Genomic DNA, 16,348 nt, shown 5'->3' with positions numbered 1-16,348 from the left:
ACAATTAAAAGAAGCCCCGACCACGGGTTCGTTAACGAGGCGCGTGCAGCCAGACGGAGGGTAGCGCGTCCTTACCTGCCAGAAGGAGAGGTGGCTGTCTGAGTTGGAGTACGTGGCGAGGTACCGGCCGTCGGGGGCAAAAGCCACCGCAGTTATGGGTCCTTTGTGGCCGTGGATAGTCTGGCAAGAGGGGAGAGAACAGGAATGTCGGAGATCGTTACCCGGCACCCCAGTGATGCTGAACAGGCTTTTAAGCAAACGAGTACGTGAACCTCTAGAAGCCTTTTCTGGAAGACTGAGGGAGACCCTTACGGTCAGTAAAAATTACATACGATGTGGAAATACCTCTTCGTTTGCACCTGCATTTTTTGTCACCCTAGCACTAATTATTTTCTGACTCTCATTGTGACAATTGGCAAACACAAAAGGAAAGCTCCTTTGCAGAGGTCAGGGAGCGCAGGACGGCGGCAGGTTCTGCTCCTGCACGGCTGGAGGGACGGCAGGAAACACCGCTGCTGCCGCGGCACGTGCCGGGACTCGTGCTCCGCACGGAGACCGTCCTTTCCTCCGGGCACTTAACGGCTTCCCGACAACCCGAAAGATGAAAGCGCACCACCGAAATCGCTGATCAGGTGGGACTTAAGCACACGCCGCTCAGCATTAAATACCACGACAATTGCTTTTAAGTGTCCTAATAGCTGCTTAGCCAATAAAATGGAATTAAATCATCATACGAACACGTTCCCTGGCAAATCCAGTTTTTAAACCAAAGTCATTTGTCAGGTATATGAACATAAACGTGTCTTTAACGGGAATTTAACCAAAACCTAACACTTCCAGTCCCCAAAGGAGGTTGTACGTTGGATGCCTAGGAGCAGCCGGCTGGAAGGTGGCGGGCAGGGCAGGGCGAGACGCACAAACCCACCCGCCGGCCGTTACAGAGGTGTCACCCCCCTGGGAGCGCTAACCGTTCCCGGGGGCTCCAGCACCCGCTGCCCCACCGACGGGGCGCCAGGGCCCGATGGTACCGCACTCAGGTCGCTGCTCGCTCTTCCGGATAGCCGCAGCGCGCTCTACGCGGAGAGACGGTAACGAGAAGCCCGCAAACTCCATTCCCGCGGCACGGGAACGGCATCGCGTTGCGGTGAAAGCCTCCCCCAGAGGCGGAGGTGCCGCAGAATTACGTCGGCCCGCAGCCGTGCGGGTCGCCCGTTGCAGCGGCACAGACAGCTCAGAGTCCTCCCTGCTCCAGGAACGAACACAAATACTGCTGTTGCCACGCACAGGATCCTTGATGTCCAATCTCGATTCAACTAGAGAAACGCAATTAAAATCCTCTGGACCACTGCCGTAATAAATGTAATTACAAGTCAAACCTTATACTGTCGATGAAGTGTTAAGGGATTTTTCAGAAATAACAAAACAACCGGAAGGTACCTAGTATTTTCTCAGATTAGAGCTTAAGTTATTATTTGAAAGGCGTACTCCTCACGGCAGCGCATCACAGATGCACATCTTTTGCCATCAAACAATCTTCCAAGGCTGAGTAACGGACCGGGCTGGACGGCAAGCGCCACAGGAGAGCTGGGGAGCAGGGAAGAAAAAGAAACGCAGCCAAGGAAATGTGCACATTGAGTGCAGGCCAATCAATACAGGGTTAAAAAGCCAGAAACTATTTAAAGTTGAGATGACACATGTGAATTTCTTTTTGAAAATACCATTTTCTACCAGATTAGCGTAATGAGAACACTAGCAGCAGAAGAGCACAAAGTATTTCTTCAAAACTACCCAGTCGCAGCTCTTTCCGCATGAAGAGGCTCTGTGCCAACCGTAAACTGGCAGGGCTGAACCGTGCGAAAAGAGACGGTGCAATATTCATCGAATAAAATCGGGCTGCGAAACCAAAAGGAGTGCTCGTGTACCCATCACCGGGACATTAACAGACCTACTCAGACCGGTCCCGTGCATCTAAAGTTAGCTTTATGTGTCAAGCAGCCATTAATATATTCACTTCTTGTTCATCACGTAAAAGGTGAGTGAACTCCACCAGAACCCCGAACCTCGCTCTGTAATGTAATCACCGCAGCTTAGGATGAAAGTTTGAAAGGGCAATTAATTAGATGATCCGACGTTTAGACCCATCAAACTCTTTAGCACTTAACAAGCAAGTAATACTTGTCAATAAAATATGTTTTGGTAATACAAAGGTAGAAAATCAATAGTACTAGCACACTTGTTGCTCTTTTTACTACTGAAAATGTGTTCCAATAAGTACAATCCTTCAGGGAATTAATCTGCTTTGTTATTTAAAGGAAGTGCTTCTCTAATTGATGCTAATCCTTTCAAGCCAAGATTTCTTTTTTAGTGCGCTATCTAAACGTGCACTTTGCAATGCTCATCTTGCATTTCCCGGGCCAGCGAGTAAGCGTAACAAACCCAAATTATTGCTGCTCGTTCAAAATATTCTGCTTGCACCCGTACATCTGGTGCTTGGACTGCGCCGGCTGGCTCCGTTCTGCTGCGGCGCTGAACACGGCATTAAGGGATTACGGCACCAACGCCTCGATGCACAACGCACCGCAAAACGCTCTTTCCTTGGCGTCGCTTTCAAGTTCCTGTTTGCAAGTTACTCCAAAGCAGATATAGTAGCACACGACGAAAAGCATGCAAAAATCTGTGCGGTACCGGTTTGGAAATAGTCTTAATTCCGAACGGCAGAGACGGTGGGACAAAGTGCAGCTGTTTGCAGCTTCCCTCTGCCCAAGCAATTGGTTTTTAATGGGAGGATGCTCCTGGGAGACTATTTGACTTCTGCACCTGCCACCATTGTTGTCCTGTAACACATGATATACTGAAGCTATGACAACCTAATTCTAAGTCCAATATTTGGTAAACTCTACATCGAACTGCAACATTCTGTTAAAGATGACATAAAAAATAAACACTGTATCACTGCAGCAATTTCACTTTCATAAATACACCGAAATGCATACCTTAAATTGATAAAATAACTTATGTACTGCTATAGAGATGTACTAATATTTTACCACCTTTATTATTAGATATTTATATCCCCGGTCTCTAGGGGTACCTTAACCGAAGGGAAGCAAACCTCTCTCTCAGTGAGAAAGCAGCCCGCTACCGCGTCCCTGGAAGCGCTGCCCTTCCGGTGCCCGCCGCGTGGCAGACGTACCGAAGCGGAGGTTGGCCACAGCTAAGCAATACCCTCAAAACGACGTGTCCGCTCTTAGCTTGCAGCGGGATGAAAACGGCAGCTCCGGCTTTTGCGTGGGATGCAAACCATCTCCGGGCAAGGGACGATTCCGTAACTCCTTCGCGGATCAGCCAGGAGGCACGGCAAAGACTTCCCGGGCAAATTCAGCAGCCAAGCCGGGGTGATCTGCCACAGCAGCCACCTACAAGCGTTCTTAGACATAAATGCAACTTTATACCAAACCATAAATAAATCGCAAGTCCAAAGCTCGTTATGGTAAAGGCAAAGCCTAGTAAGAGACAGTTAACAACTGAAATGTTAGCTGAAAATCATTGGTGTTGATGGCACTGCAAAACAAAGGAGCTCTCCCTCTACTTCCCCCTCCAACTAAACAGAAAATAATGCCCTTTTGGGTAATTAATAAAGAGAGCTGGGTCTGACAGATCAGTCATTCTTAGGCTTTGGGGTTGGGGTTTTTTCAGAATAACAAATTCAGAATTAACAAATAACATAATCAGAGCTGAGCTAGAAAAAGCCTCAGGTGAGCAGTGCTTTACTGACATGCATACAGCCCTCTGAGTGATTCCTCATCATGCAAACAAAAGTTGGGGTTTTCTTTTGTTTTTTTCTAATTGAAAAAGTAGAAGTTGAATTGGAATGCAAACGTTAGGCGCAAAACCCCGTGGAACACACATAGAACCCAAACTCTGCAGAGGAATAATCGGTTTTGAGATAAAGCTGCAGAGCTACGAAGCGAATACATAAAACCAAATACTTCGGACGACTGCTGCAAAGGTAAGGAGCCCCCGCAGCGCCTGCTCGGCCGCTCTCCCTTCACTCTCGGGGAGATTAACAGCACCTTCGCCAGGCTGCGATGTACTACGGCCAGGACCCATTTTTCTTTTTTCTTCCGAGATTGTGAATCTTATCTTGGTCTGCAGCAGCACTCCTTCCTGGGCTCCAGCACATCCGTCTTCCTTTGCTGTATGGTTCTGCACATCAGAGTTTTTCATGTGACAAATTTACTTATTTCAGAGTATAGGCGCTTAAGCCCGGTACCTACCACGGAGGGGGTCCCAGGGATTTTCAGGGGATGGCAGAAGCCCCCGTTGGCCATTATGCTCCTGACCTTTCGGCTCCGGCAGTAGTTGCCAGAGCTGTGCCCCTCTAGTATTGACCTGCCGTCGAGAGGTCGCTGGCACCTACAGCCCTCGCTCTCCAGGAGGTTTCCAGCACGGATGTCCTACAAGCACGGAGCCCCAGCGCGGACCCACGGAGCTTCGTACAAAACCAGTATTTAAACGCAGCAGGCATAACCCGCTCGCGCACCCCCAACACGAGTAGGGTTTGTGTATCTTTTTACTATATCTTAATTCTGCTGTTATAGAAACACGATGGGTTCCGAACGACGGGAAACCTAGGTGTCCTACACTTAGACGTCGTGGCTAACGTAAAGTACGTACAGTAATCCTTGGGTTTAACAGAGAAGGAAAGACGCTCCTTTACAGCTGTCCTCACCGGACGAGCCAGCCAAGCAAAGCCCTTCCCTCCCGACGGGCCGGCCCCCGCCACGGCCACTGCCACGGCCAGCTCTGGGAGGGGACAAGCAGGGGCCGGCAACCTCGGCTTCTGGTTTTTAGCAAAACTGAAGTTATACAAAACTAAACGGCTTCACCTGAGAAGATATCTAAAATACTGCCTCATTTTTCATCCCCAAAGCAAATTCTTTCAAGATAGCCCTTTTTTTATGGTTTTAATGAACATTTTAAAAAAATAAATCTACTTTCTAAGCAATTGAGTGGAAATATCTAAAATGGTATTAACTTAAAACAGTTTCAGTATCTTGAAAAATTTAATTTCCACGTTAGTTCCAGTAATACTAACAATTGCAGTAAAAATTTCAGGATGGTATTGAGAAAAAAAGAGTATATTTTCAACTTTAAATTAATTTTCTTCCTGTCCCTTTGAGTGGCTTCTCAATAATACCAAGATAAAGTCAAAGAGCATGTATTACATTTTTTTTTTAACTTAATAAAACACGTAACTTAATTTTTAACCTTACGGTAATCCAATTGTGCATCAACCATTGCAATTACTCAGTATTCAAATGCGCGGCGCGTGATCTGCCAGGCAGCATTCAACGGGAGCAGAAAGTGCCCTTGAACGGCCGCGTATAAAAATACATTTATCACTGGCGCGGCAGGCCGGCTGTCAGTCAATATATGCCTCTCATTTGTTAGGAGGTTCTCCTGCTGCGAGTCCCTCATTACAATTTGCTTTTACTTCCTGGGCAAATGACAACCAGAAAATGAGGCAGCTTCTCCCTCGACTGAACTTAATCCAGAAAAACCGAGATGACAGCTGCAGCCACCCAAGTGTTACGGGATGGGTTAAACCCGGCCGGCTCCAGCCCCAAACCGCTGCGCAGAAGCGCCGAGAACCGGCCGCCTCTTCCCCCAAGCCATCCCCGTCGCAAAAGCGTGCGCTCGGGTCTCCAAAACCCAACGCAGCCTGCCTTCACCCCCCCGCGTTCACAAACGCGCGAGCTACACTCTTGCTTCAGGACGGCGCTTCTCGGTTCAAGATCTTCACGTGGACCATCAAAATCCATACGGCGTTAATCGCCCCCAAACATATAAACCAGCCACTCCATCGTATCAGCAGAGACCTCTTCCTCCGCGAAACTGCTGGCGCTGTACTTCATTTAAAGGTTCACAACGCTGTAATGTCACCTCCGAACGTCGGACAACTCGGTATCGCTGCTGAAATCCCCATCTCCTTTGAAAAGAGGTTTCGGCAGCTCATAGGCTAAGCTTTATGCTTTCACTTCTACGAGAATAATTTAAAGCGTGAATTCCAAGTACGATTAGGATATTCTCACCAGTGAAAATGGAAGAAGGAAGCACTTCCTATTTCCTTCCAGGGTTTTTAACAGTATTTTGTGAGATTTAAAAGAATTAATGTAAATCCCTACTCAAAGGGGTATAATCATAATTACAAGCAGTTTGTGGAAAGCCCAGCAACTCCAGATAGGAGCCTAGAGAGGAGTTCCTGCTGGATCCAGGTGCCTGGATCAGCACACGCGCGCTGCTGGGAAGCCCTGCGCAGCTTCGGACCCTGCACCGCAAACCCCTCGGGGCCGACGCTAATGGCAGGGCGGAGGTTTGGGCTGACAGCCCAGCACCAGCGAGCGCTCCACAGCGAGAAGAGACGTTGAACGCTCTCCAAAAATCCCAACACGGACCAAATTTACCATTTATTATGCGGGCTCCATCTGACCAACTACCAAAATGCAAATCATCGCCTTAATGGGAAGAGCGGTACAAATTGTTAGAACTGTTAGATTTCAGGAGCAGATAGGATTGGCGACGTTACTTTCCTAGCCAACACCTAAGTTTGATACAAGTCTTATCAGTGAACTGTACCGAAACAACAGAGTTCACAGAACAGAGTCCTTTTTAAACATACAGCACTTAGGTAAGGAAATAAATTGTCACCTCGATGGCCCTGTACGGCTCTCGGCACCAGACACTGATGAGAGAGAGAGAGAATGTGTTCTCTTACAGATACAGATGTTTGTCAAAACCTCACAGTTTTCGTTAAAAATCAGTCCCTACCGAAAGAAAAAGCTATTAAAAATTCTGACCAGACTAGGAATGAAATGCTGCCCTACGATGAGTTAACAGGAGACGGGAATACACAGGCATCCCCTCTCCCCATGGAGTTACTTACCGCTAGGGAAATTCCGCTTACCAGTAGGAGGTGAACTGATTAAATACCTGCTTTCCACCTGCCTACGCGTTCCGACGTCTCTTCGATAGCTGATCCTCCGAGTACGTAGTGGCCGGAGCACGAGGCATTTCTGACCTCTAAAACTTCTCCAGTGATGAGCTGGCTGTGGCCGCAGCAATCCCAGTTCTTCTCCTCTGCTCCTCAAGCAGCCGTCCCGAGATCCGCAGCCAGGCACGACGTTCCCAGAAGCGTCCCGCTCTTTGCGGTCAAAGCACATTTCGCTCCGGAACCCTTCAGCGACAATTCAGCCTAAGCCGTGTCAGCGCACGTGAAACCGTGAGCGCTACAGGATTTTTGGCACAGCGAGAAGCACTCGTCCTCAGACAGTTCCGTTAAGATGCAGCTCTTCCCTTTCAGCTCCAGCTTTGCTCACCCAAGTTTTAAAGAAAACTAGTTAGAACGATGGCACGGCCATATGTGGAGCACCGGAGTATTTTTTTAACCTTTGACTTCAGAGCCTTCAATGCACTTGCAAAACACACAAATCCATAATTCCCAAGTGACCCGAGACTTTAAAGAAAAGCGTTCGGCAACTCCAAGGGAGGAGGAGAAGCTAACGAGATCAGTGCTTCCCGCCAGGACGGTGGGGTTTGGGGACTTAATTATCCTTCTAGAAGTGTCTTCTGCCCTGCGGACTCTGGGAAAGCAACTCTGCTGTCATTTTTGAAGCCAGCCTTCTGATCTTCTAATCCACGCCGGCCGTACTTCCAGATCTTTAGCAGTTCCTGGGCAACCTGTCACCTGCTGCAGAACTCCCCAACGCTGCTCGGTCCTTTCACAGTTACCGCTCGTGTCCTCCTCCCAGGGTCACAAGCATCAGCTTCAAGACTATCAAAACAAGCGGAAACTTGGAAATCGCAGTCCTCAATTTTAAAAGTTTTGAAGAACGTTTTCTTACAAGTCTAAGTCTTTCTTACAAGTAGTTTGTGTATGATGGCTTACACTTAGCGACGCAATGTCACCACATTTGAAAACACAGCAGCTTTTGGACTTTTTTTGTTTTTTTTTTTTTTTTAAATAATTTATGCTTCGTTCGAGACCCACCTTACCCAACCGGGAACACTGGCTAGACCCCCACATGCAAATACGCACACCCAGTGATCTCCACCAGGACACTGTGCCACCACGACTCTCCCTCCTTGGCATTACACTACAGTTTACGGCAAAAAAAGTCCTCCACATAACAAAAGTTTCACTTTTCTACCATCAAACGAGCGTGTACTTTTATATTACGCAGATCGTAACATAATCATTTTGCAATTAAAACATCACCAAACAACGGTTGGGACGGGTGGAGAGGAAGAGGGTGAAGTGCTCTTGCGTTCAAAACGCAGCTGGGCATTCCGAAACCCTGTGAATAGTATCAGGGCCAATTAATTCACACAATTGCTCTGAATTTTAGGAAAATTTGTTTACAATAATAGGAATGATACCTGGAGCATTACATGCCGTTGTACAGCTACAAAATCTTCTAACAGATCAGTGATCAATATTCACTCACTAATTGACAAAGAATGAGAGATGATACGTTCACAATTTTTTCCGGTTACGAGTTATTAAACGTGTTAGGGATACAGATTTTCCTTGCTCGGCGTTCATTGTTTCAATTCCTTCCGAACCGTACTTTGATACCTGGGTTAGCAGCTTTCCTTTCAGCGCAGACGTCCTAAGCCGCTCGCGATGCACAGCGCACAAGGCATCCTGCAGCCGCTCGCGGCAGCGCGGCAAGCAGCTGTGCCGGTGCCGCCAGGAGACGGGCAGCCCTGGGGCAGAGCTCTCCTTTGCCCCGAGCTCCTGCTCCCTCAGGATTCCGGCCCTTCCCCGCGCTCGGACGCCCGTGGGTCTCCCGGAGGCGAGAAGCAAAGCAGAAAGCGGTGGGGCACAAAGCCCGCGTTTCTCCCTAACAGGGACCAGGCCCCCGAAAGCAGGAACGCGTTCGCAAAGGTGACGGCTGGACGGGAGGAAGGGGTCAGCTCGGCGTGCCGGCAGCGTGATTTCACGCAGCCCTGGACGGCTGCGGAGAGCGAGCCGTGCTTACAGAAACGCTGCTTGGCCGGGGGCAGCCCTGCAGGGAGAGAGGGAGGGAGGGAGGGAGACAGACACCCAGGTTTGACCAGCACCACTGAACGCGTCTTAGCGCTCTACTTCCACCTAAAATAGGGAATATAAACGGGACTGCGCGAGTTACGAACCGTGAGTTAACGTTAGACTTAAATTTTGGGTTGAAAAGGTACTGGCATACGCTCTGGTGTCAGCTTCTCTCTGAAGGAACTGACAGTCCTTTAGGGAAAAGGAGGTGACGGCAACGCTTCATCTGGCCAAACGCTGCCACATCTGCGGGGGGTAATCTAGGGATTCTCTCTTGAGCAAAACCAGCGTTTCGGAGAAATTGCTTCCTACGAAACCTCTAAGAACAATGTAAAAAAAAAAACCAACCCCAAACTTTATTCCCCTTCCCAGCTGGACAGTTCCTTGCAGAGCTCCAGAAATCCACTTTAGCAGAGCCTAAAGAAAAATAAAGCTTTTTACAGAGGGGAAAAAGAAGAGCCGGTGCCACTTCTGTGTGGGAAGTAGTGTCGGAATAGGAAGCGACAGCTAAATTAGACATAATTTCAGATACATGGAAACTCAATTTTCTGAGTACCCCCACTCCTGGGACGCTGACAAGCCAGGCCTGCAGTAAGGCTGTAACCCAGCGGGGCGCTTGTGGCCTCCGAGGCTGGTCAGAAACTTTAATATCTTTTTTCCTGTCTATTTGACTTTTGTATACCGAATTGTACCACTTCAAAAAGAAAAAAAAACCCGTAGTGGAATGGATTACACTGTCGGCCGTGGCATAACAGTTCGGTAGAAAGTTGACGCAATTTTTCATTTAATTTTTACTAACTTTGATTATTGAAGGGCAGTGCCGATTTCCCCGCACAGGCAGAACAGGCAAGCTCCTTCGAACCGTCTCCAAAGCCACTAGAAAAAAAGCGCAGAACGAGAGAAACCCCGTCTTTTGGCAACCTAGTGCTGCTGATCAGTGACGTAAAGAGCACACGCGGCGATCCCCACGGCCCCGGTCCTTGGCCTACTGAGGCTGGAAAGTTGAGCGGAGTTACGGTATGAATTTCTAGCGCGCTCGCCAGGCTCTCGCTTTGCATTTGTCACCTGTGGCTTAGTGCATATATTTATACGCGCAAAGTAGATTTATCCGCGATGCGCAGAGGCGGATTTGGTGCAGACCAACACTATCCGAGTGGGGAGCTAACGCAGAGGAGTTAGCGTGCTGTAAATTCACACCTTGGCTAAATTCCCAGCAGCCTCCCGCGTGGAAGTGTATCAGCACAGTTTACTCTCACAAAATACACCGCAAATTAGCACCAGCCGAGCCAACTGGGCACAATTAAACACTGCTTTTAAAAGACATTTGAGAAACTTGGAAAAAAGCGGCTATTTTGTTATTGCACTCCTAACGTGGCTGGGATTTGCTGTTGATAGGATAAGACCATTTCTCGTTACAACGAGAATGAATAAAATCCCTCGACTGCGTTATTGGGCACGGTTAGAAAATCGGGGTCTGTCGCGCAGAGCCGTGCCTGCCTTCTGCTGCGAGGCTCCTTGCACCGGTGAGGCAGGGTACGAAGAGCTACGCAGCGAGGCGTGCGCCTCCGTCAGCGAGGACACGAAGACGTCGGTACAGCTGAGTCCTGCTGCGGCCGCAGCACGTCCCCTTAAATTCCTGCCCCGCCTGCCAGCGACGCGCTTCTTATTACCGTGCGGGACGTTACGGTGGAGTTTCCCTCGTGAAGTCTGCTGTGGCTGCGGGTCAGACCCTGCCCAACGCGGAGCAGGCAGCACCCCAGCCCCCCGCACGCTGCCGGGGCCGGCCGTGGCACACCGGGGGCTCTCAGAGCGCAGGCACGCCGCTCTGCGTGCGCCCGCACACGTGCTACGTGCCCGGAGGGCAGCACGGCGGCATCCGCGCTGCGGCCCCACAGCTTCCCTTCCCGCCTCCGCCGAGAAAAGGATTTTGGCCTATAAAATGAGAAGGTTATACTGGGTACTTATCTTTTATCTGCAATGTGAGGATGCGTGTTTCTAACAAGAAGTTCTCCTGCCTCATCTGAACTCGTCAGTGCGGGCGTCAGTCAGTGCACTCCCAGGTTCAGGCTGCGGGCTAGCTACCTTTCCACCTTTACAATACCAGACACAAAACCAGTGTCTTTCGTTTAGTAATCAAACGTAACTAAAATGAGCCATTTGACATCAGCAACTATTCATTCCAAACGTAATAAGAAATAATTTTCTGCCTTATATAAGAATAAAAAGTTGCAAAGGCATCTAGGTACCGAAATAACGGTATGCACAATTCAATTACTGCTTTGACTGCTGAAGCTCTGATTTTCATTCTGCAGTGAGCCAAATAAAGTACCCGGGACCCAACAGCATTGATTCTAGCCAGCGTTTAAAAGCATCTCTTGCTTTGAAATAAACCGAACCAAAACTCGGGCTTCTCTTTAATCTTCCAGCCAAAAGCTTGCGTCTGCATCACCCGCAGGCTCCTCCCGGGGAGCGCGCCGAGGCGGCGCCGCAGAACGATGCTCGGTGCCGGGGGTCCCCAGCTGCGCACCCTCCACCGGCTGCTCTGCCCGCGGCCACTCGCCCGGCAGGAGCGAGCGCCAGGGAAAGGAGTGCTCGGAGGGAAATGTCTACAGAACGAGATGCTACTCTGCCAAACCAACCGTCTGTTTTCATGACGAGCCCTTCAGGTGTGAGCAGGTTCACGCTGAGCACGGCTCACTTCAGTACCATGGCAGGAGAGCAGAACCAGATGGCCTTCAGGGTCCCTTCCCACCCAAACCAGTCTGGGATTCTCTGATGATTCCACGATCAGCTACAAGCCTCTCTATGAAACGCAGTTCTAAAATCCCTGATGAAACCCAAGATTTAATCAGTGAAACCAGACTATTTCATGGCTTTCTTGACTATACCGTGTGCTTTTCTCTGCGTGCACTTCACCAAACCATCCTCTATTCGCAGGGAACACGGACCTGACTGCAAGTCCCAGCGGGTGTCCTGACCCTGGGAACCCCTCGGTGCACACGTAACCCTATCGGTTACAGCACTGACATCGGCTTCAGCAGGTTTTTACGGGGACAAAGTCTTCTTAAATTCTGCATCAAAATAGAGAGCCGCATATACAACCCGATAGCATCTATAGCTCAATGCTGGTGAAGAGCTGCGGTGATGAAATGCTGGGGAAGAGGGAATTCTCCACGCTTGCGAGGCTGGAGCCACCAGCCAGCAGGAACGCAGGGACAGGCACGCAAAGTACCCCTGCTGAAGTCAACAGCCAAAATTCCTCTACAAAATGAGAAACAGTACTGGAGGTACGCTGATACTTCCCAGAAAAATCACAGACTTGTTCAGTTGGAACCCGCTGGGTGGGAAGAACGGCAGATGTATGCTGGGAAGGAGCATCCACCTCCGACACTGCTAAGGGGCCCCGGGGATGGAACAGCAGCAGGCAGCTTTCGTTCTCACACTTTACCTAAAGTCTTTCAATTAGTGACTCTGTACGGGCCAGTCTCCCGTTACACACCCAAACACTTGGCATTTCGAGAGGAAAAGAACTATCAAACTCGGTTACCCAGCAAGCACTGACATAACTGTAAGCAGAGATAATCACGTCGCCCCGCAGCAAGACAGAGATCCTCAGAGCCTCATGCCGGATCCCGCGCGTCGCCCTGCGGTAGATACCTTACAAAGCCCCATCAAACGCCTGCTGCTTACCTGCACAACGAGGAAAAGCCCCCAAAGAAAGAACGGAGGCGACTTAAATCTTACGGATTATCACGATTATAATTAATGACTAGTGACACTAAATCTGTTCTGGCTATAAACCAGTGCTGGAGACTTCGATGAGCAAAATATTACTAAGCAACTTTCAGACATTAATATTTTCCCATCATTCCAAAGTCAATAACAATCATATATCCTAAAATCTAGTTACCTGAAATATATCTCTACGTCCGATAACACTGATTCAGTGCTCAATTTGAAACAGAAGTCGCAGAGAATCATTCTTTTTCTGTACTAACGCACCTCTAAAGAAAGGAATTTAAATTGCATGTTGACGATAACTTACAATCTTATGCAACAAATCATTTGTTTTGAATTTAACAAGAACCTTTAGTTGCATTCGACCCGCTGAGACTGCTTCTAGCCTGGCAAAAATGACTATGCATTTTTTTTTGTTTTTGGTTCGCATATTCTTAATAAATGTATTTAAAAACCACAAAAGAAAGAAGCCCGTCTCCTGGGTCGTGACTTTGCACAGTATGTAAGTCACTTCAGAAAACCTCCAAACTGGCGGTTTGTAAAATCAATGGAAAAGATGGCGTTTGGAATGGGAGGCGTAATTCAGCCACACCGGCAGCGGCAGGAGCACACTGCGGCATCAATGAGCTGCAGCGTGGCACGTTTATCATTAGATAATCACTCCCCCGGAGGATTAGCAGCACACAGATGAACCTTGTGCCACACAGCACACTTGGGGTGTCATTAGCTCACGATAACCCCACTCCCTGCCATCTCCTATTGCTTAATTAGAGGTTACAAAGGTTGTAATAGGACTAAAAGAACTTGGGCGAACAGAACTTGCGAGGAGTGATACCTTAATCAATTCAAAACCGGGGGCTGCACGTGTGCGCTCACCAAAGACGTAGATGGGAGACCGCGAGCACGCATTCTGCTTCCAATTAATGAGCTCGGACTTCGGGAGCACGAGGAGATCCAGGCATCCGCTATGCCTTACCTTCCCTTCGCTAATTTCAACTTGGTTCAAGCAGTACTTTGCTTAATTCAAACGCCACGTATACATACTTATAAAAAAGAAGGATTTTAGGAAACCGGCTCTCCTGAAATAAAATACTAACTACATCCCAAGCAGAAGGAACAAGATCTCAGCAGAAGCATGCTAAGCTACACGCTCGTTCAAGAAACTTCACCGTGACTGCAAAATTACATATCGTGCTTCCCCGTGTGTTTTATTTTCGGTTGGAAATTGCCAGCCGTGCTGAAACGGCGCGCTCAGCGCAGAGCACTGCGGCCGCGAGGTTTAACGGCATGTCTTCTGCTCCGCTTGGTAAACAAAGGCCACATTTGCAGATGGAGCAGCCACAGATCTGCTGCACTCAGAACTGTTTTCCAATTCACTGTGAAACATCAATTATCTTTATCAAATAACAGTATCTCATCTCAGTCCATTATCAAGATGGAGTCTTATTTTAGCCGGACTGCAGCCCTATCTGTATATCAAGGCTGGCCGCAGTGCCAGAGCGAGCGAAGGGCTGTGAAATAATCAATAATCATCATCAAATTGTGGTCGACAGGTTGTGAGGATGGAAGTTTTTGATGAAACCTCAACCTTTTTTTGCGCAGCTGATAAAGCTTAACCTTTGCGATACCCGATAACCGTGACTCAGTTAGGGGCAGCTCTGCAGACACGTACGAGCTTTGACTGCTCAGACCCCGCCGGAATCGCTCGGCCGCGGCGGCGAGCACCCTCGTGCCATCAAACATCCCTCCGGAACGGAGCGAGTCAGCGCACGCGGAACCACCGCAAACCCCTTCCGGGGAGGTTTACATACGCGCGCCGTTGTCTAACAAGAAGGGAGAACCGCGCTCAGCCCCAACGCTGTGCCGCTGAAAGGCCAGCCTAAAAAGAACAACCTGCGCATCACGACGAACAGCAACAAGAGAAAAATTGCCAGCAAGTAGTTGTCTATTTAAACGCAGGCAGTGGTCTGTATCCAGAGTAAAAGCTGGCTGAGATCACCAGATAAAGGAAAAAAAAAAGGATAAAAACATACATGCATTGGGCTAATCGCACAGCAGCCTTTCTGTTAAAGTTCTTATTCTTATTCAGCCCTTTTCTTATGATAATTTCTTTTCAAAATAGAATTAAGGCCCAGAATGAGGTTGTAAACATTTTATACCGGGTTTTCAGTTTGGAGCATAGCATGAGTAATCTGCAACCTGAACGTAACCTCTCTGTGAAGAACAGAGAGTTGACTCAGCCATACCTTGGCCCATTTAGCTGTCCATCAGTTTCTCCAGGAATAGAAACTGGAGGAAGTTTTGTCAAAAGTCACACAAACAAGCAGAATGGGAATTTCAAGCACAACAGGAATTTCTAATTTTCTGAGCTGGAACAGCATCGAAACAGAAACTCTACCAGACCAACCACACGTAAGCATGACGTTACCGCTGTGTTTATGTTCGCTGCCTTACAAACACCCCCCCAGTCAACCCAACCCAACCCAACCCAACCCCCTCAACCATTTTTCTCAGCACTCCAGACAACTGTGGAAGTTCACTGCTGGTCAGACTGAGCAAGTAACACACAAACTGGCTGGCACTTTGACGAGACGGCCGGAAAGCCTTCACAGAACTTCAATAAATTCTGGGGGATCTGGCGACACCTGTCAGCATTATCACTGGCCAGTTGGTCGTAAACCTCCAGGCTGCCACGAGACGCCTGATGGGACAAGGCAGCCCTCGTGCTGCCTTACTCACGAGTCCCAGCTACTCCCCGGGGAAATGCAACGGGAGTAGCTGGCCCTGAGGAGACCCGGCTGGGCGCTCCTGCCGCCGGCACGCTGCACCCTGAGGTGGGCAGAAGAAGGTCCTCCAGGAGCTCACGCGCCGGTGGAGTCTCCGCGGGTCCCAGCTACGCCAACAGCTCGGCGTCTGCTCACGTTGGCTCCCGGGCTGCTCGGCGGTGTGACGTTTGCGTCCACCTCGGTTGCAAAGGAGGCACTTACCCCGTCCGCCTCCAGAGAGCTGCAGCTCAGCTCACAACCAGTCACTTGGCAGGGAAAAGCCATCAATTACCTCTTGGGCGTTAACTCCTCAGGCTTATCAGGCCAGGAAAGCTGATGTAAACCCAACAACCAGTTCCGAATACATTTGCATTTCAATTCAGCAAGTTATCATCAAAACACCGAATCGGTGGTCCCTTTCTGACATCGAATCCCTGTTACACCGTGTGGCCCATGTCGAGGGCTCAGTCTCAACCTCTAAGAGGCACGTGAAGGTGCTGGAGGACTAAAATGATAATTAAGATCTATTTCCTGGCAAAACCAGATATGCAAGATGAAAGGCTTACTTATACCCACTACCAGATACTTTCAGAACCCGGCTTACCACTGCTGAAGTTCCTCTTCAGACAAAAGAAAAATTGCAACAGAATCATTTGCTTTTCCAAATAAAAGAAATCTTGAGTAAAACGTGCACCGATAATCATAGCCAACTGTAGGGGCTTTGAGTGAAGCGGCCAAAGAGCTCACTGCT

At 48.9% G+C, this 16,348-nt stretch overlaps 1 protein-coding gene across 8 annotated transcripts in view; it reads right to left on the bottom strand.

The window, feature by feature from the left end:
• WDR7 (WD repeat domain 7) overlaps positions 1 to 16,348 on the bottom strand; it is a 136,032-nt gene that overhangs the window by 4,791 nt on the left and 114,893 nt on the right. For all 8 annotated transcript variants that reach the window (XM_075740734.1, XM_075740736.1, XM_075740735.1 and 5 more), the window contains one exon: positions 76 to 180. In XM_075740734.1, the coding sequence (XP_075596849.1) occupies positions 76 to 180 (105 nt within the window). The remainder of the gene's footprint in view (positions 1 to 75; positions 181 to 16,348) is intronic.

Source organism: Balearica regulorum, chromosome Z, assembly GCF_011004875.1.
Source record: "Balearica regulorum gibbericeps isolate bBalReg1 chromosome Z, bBalReg1.pri, whole genome shotgun sequence".
Lineage (NCBI taxonomy): Eukaryota > Metazoa > Chordata > Aves > Gruiformes > Gruidae > Balearica > Balearica regulorum.
Note: the sequence above shows the minus strand (reverse complement) of the source record. Positions and strands in the feature narration are given on the sequence as shown.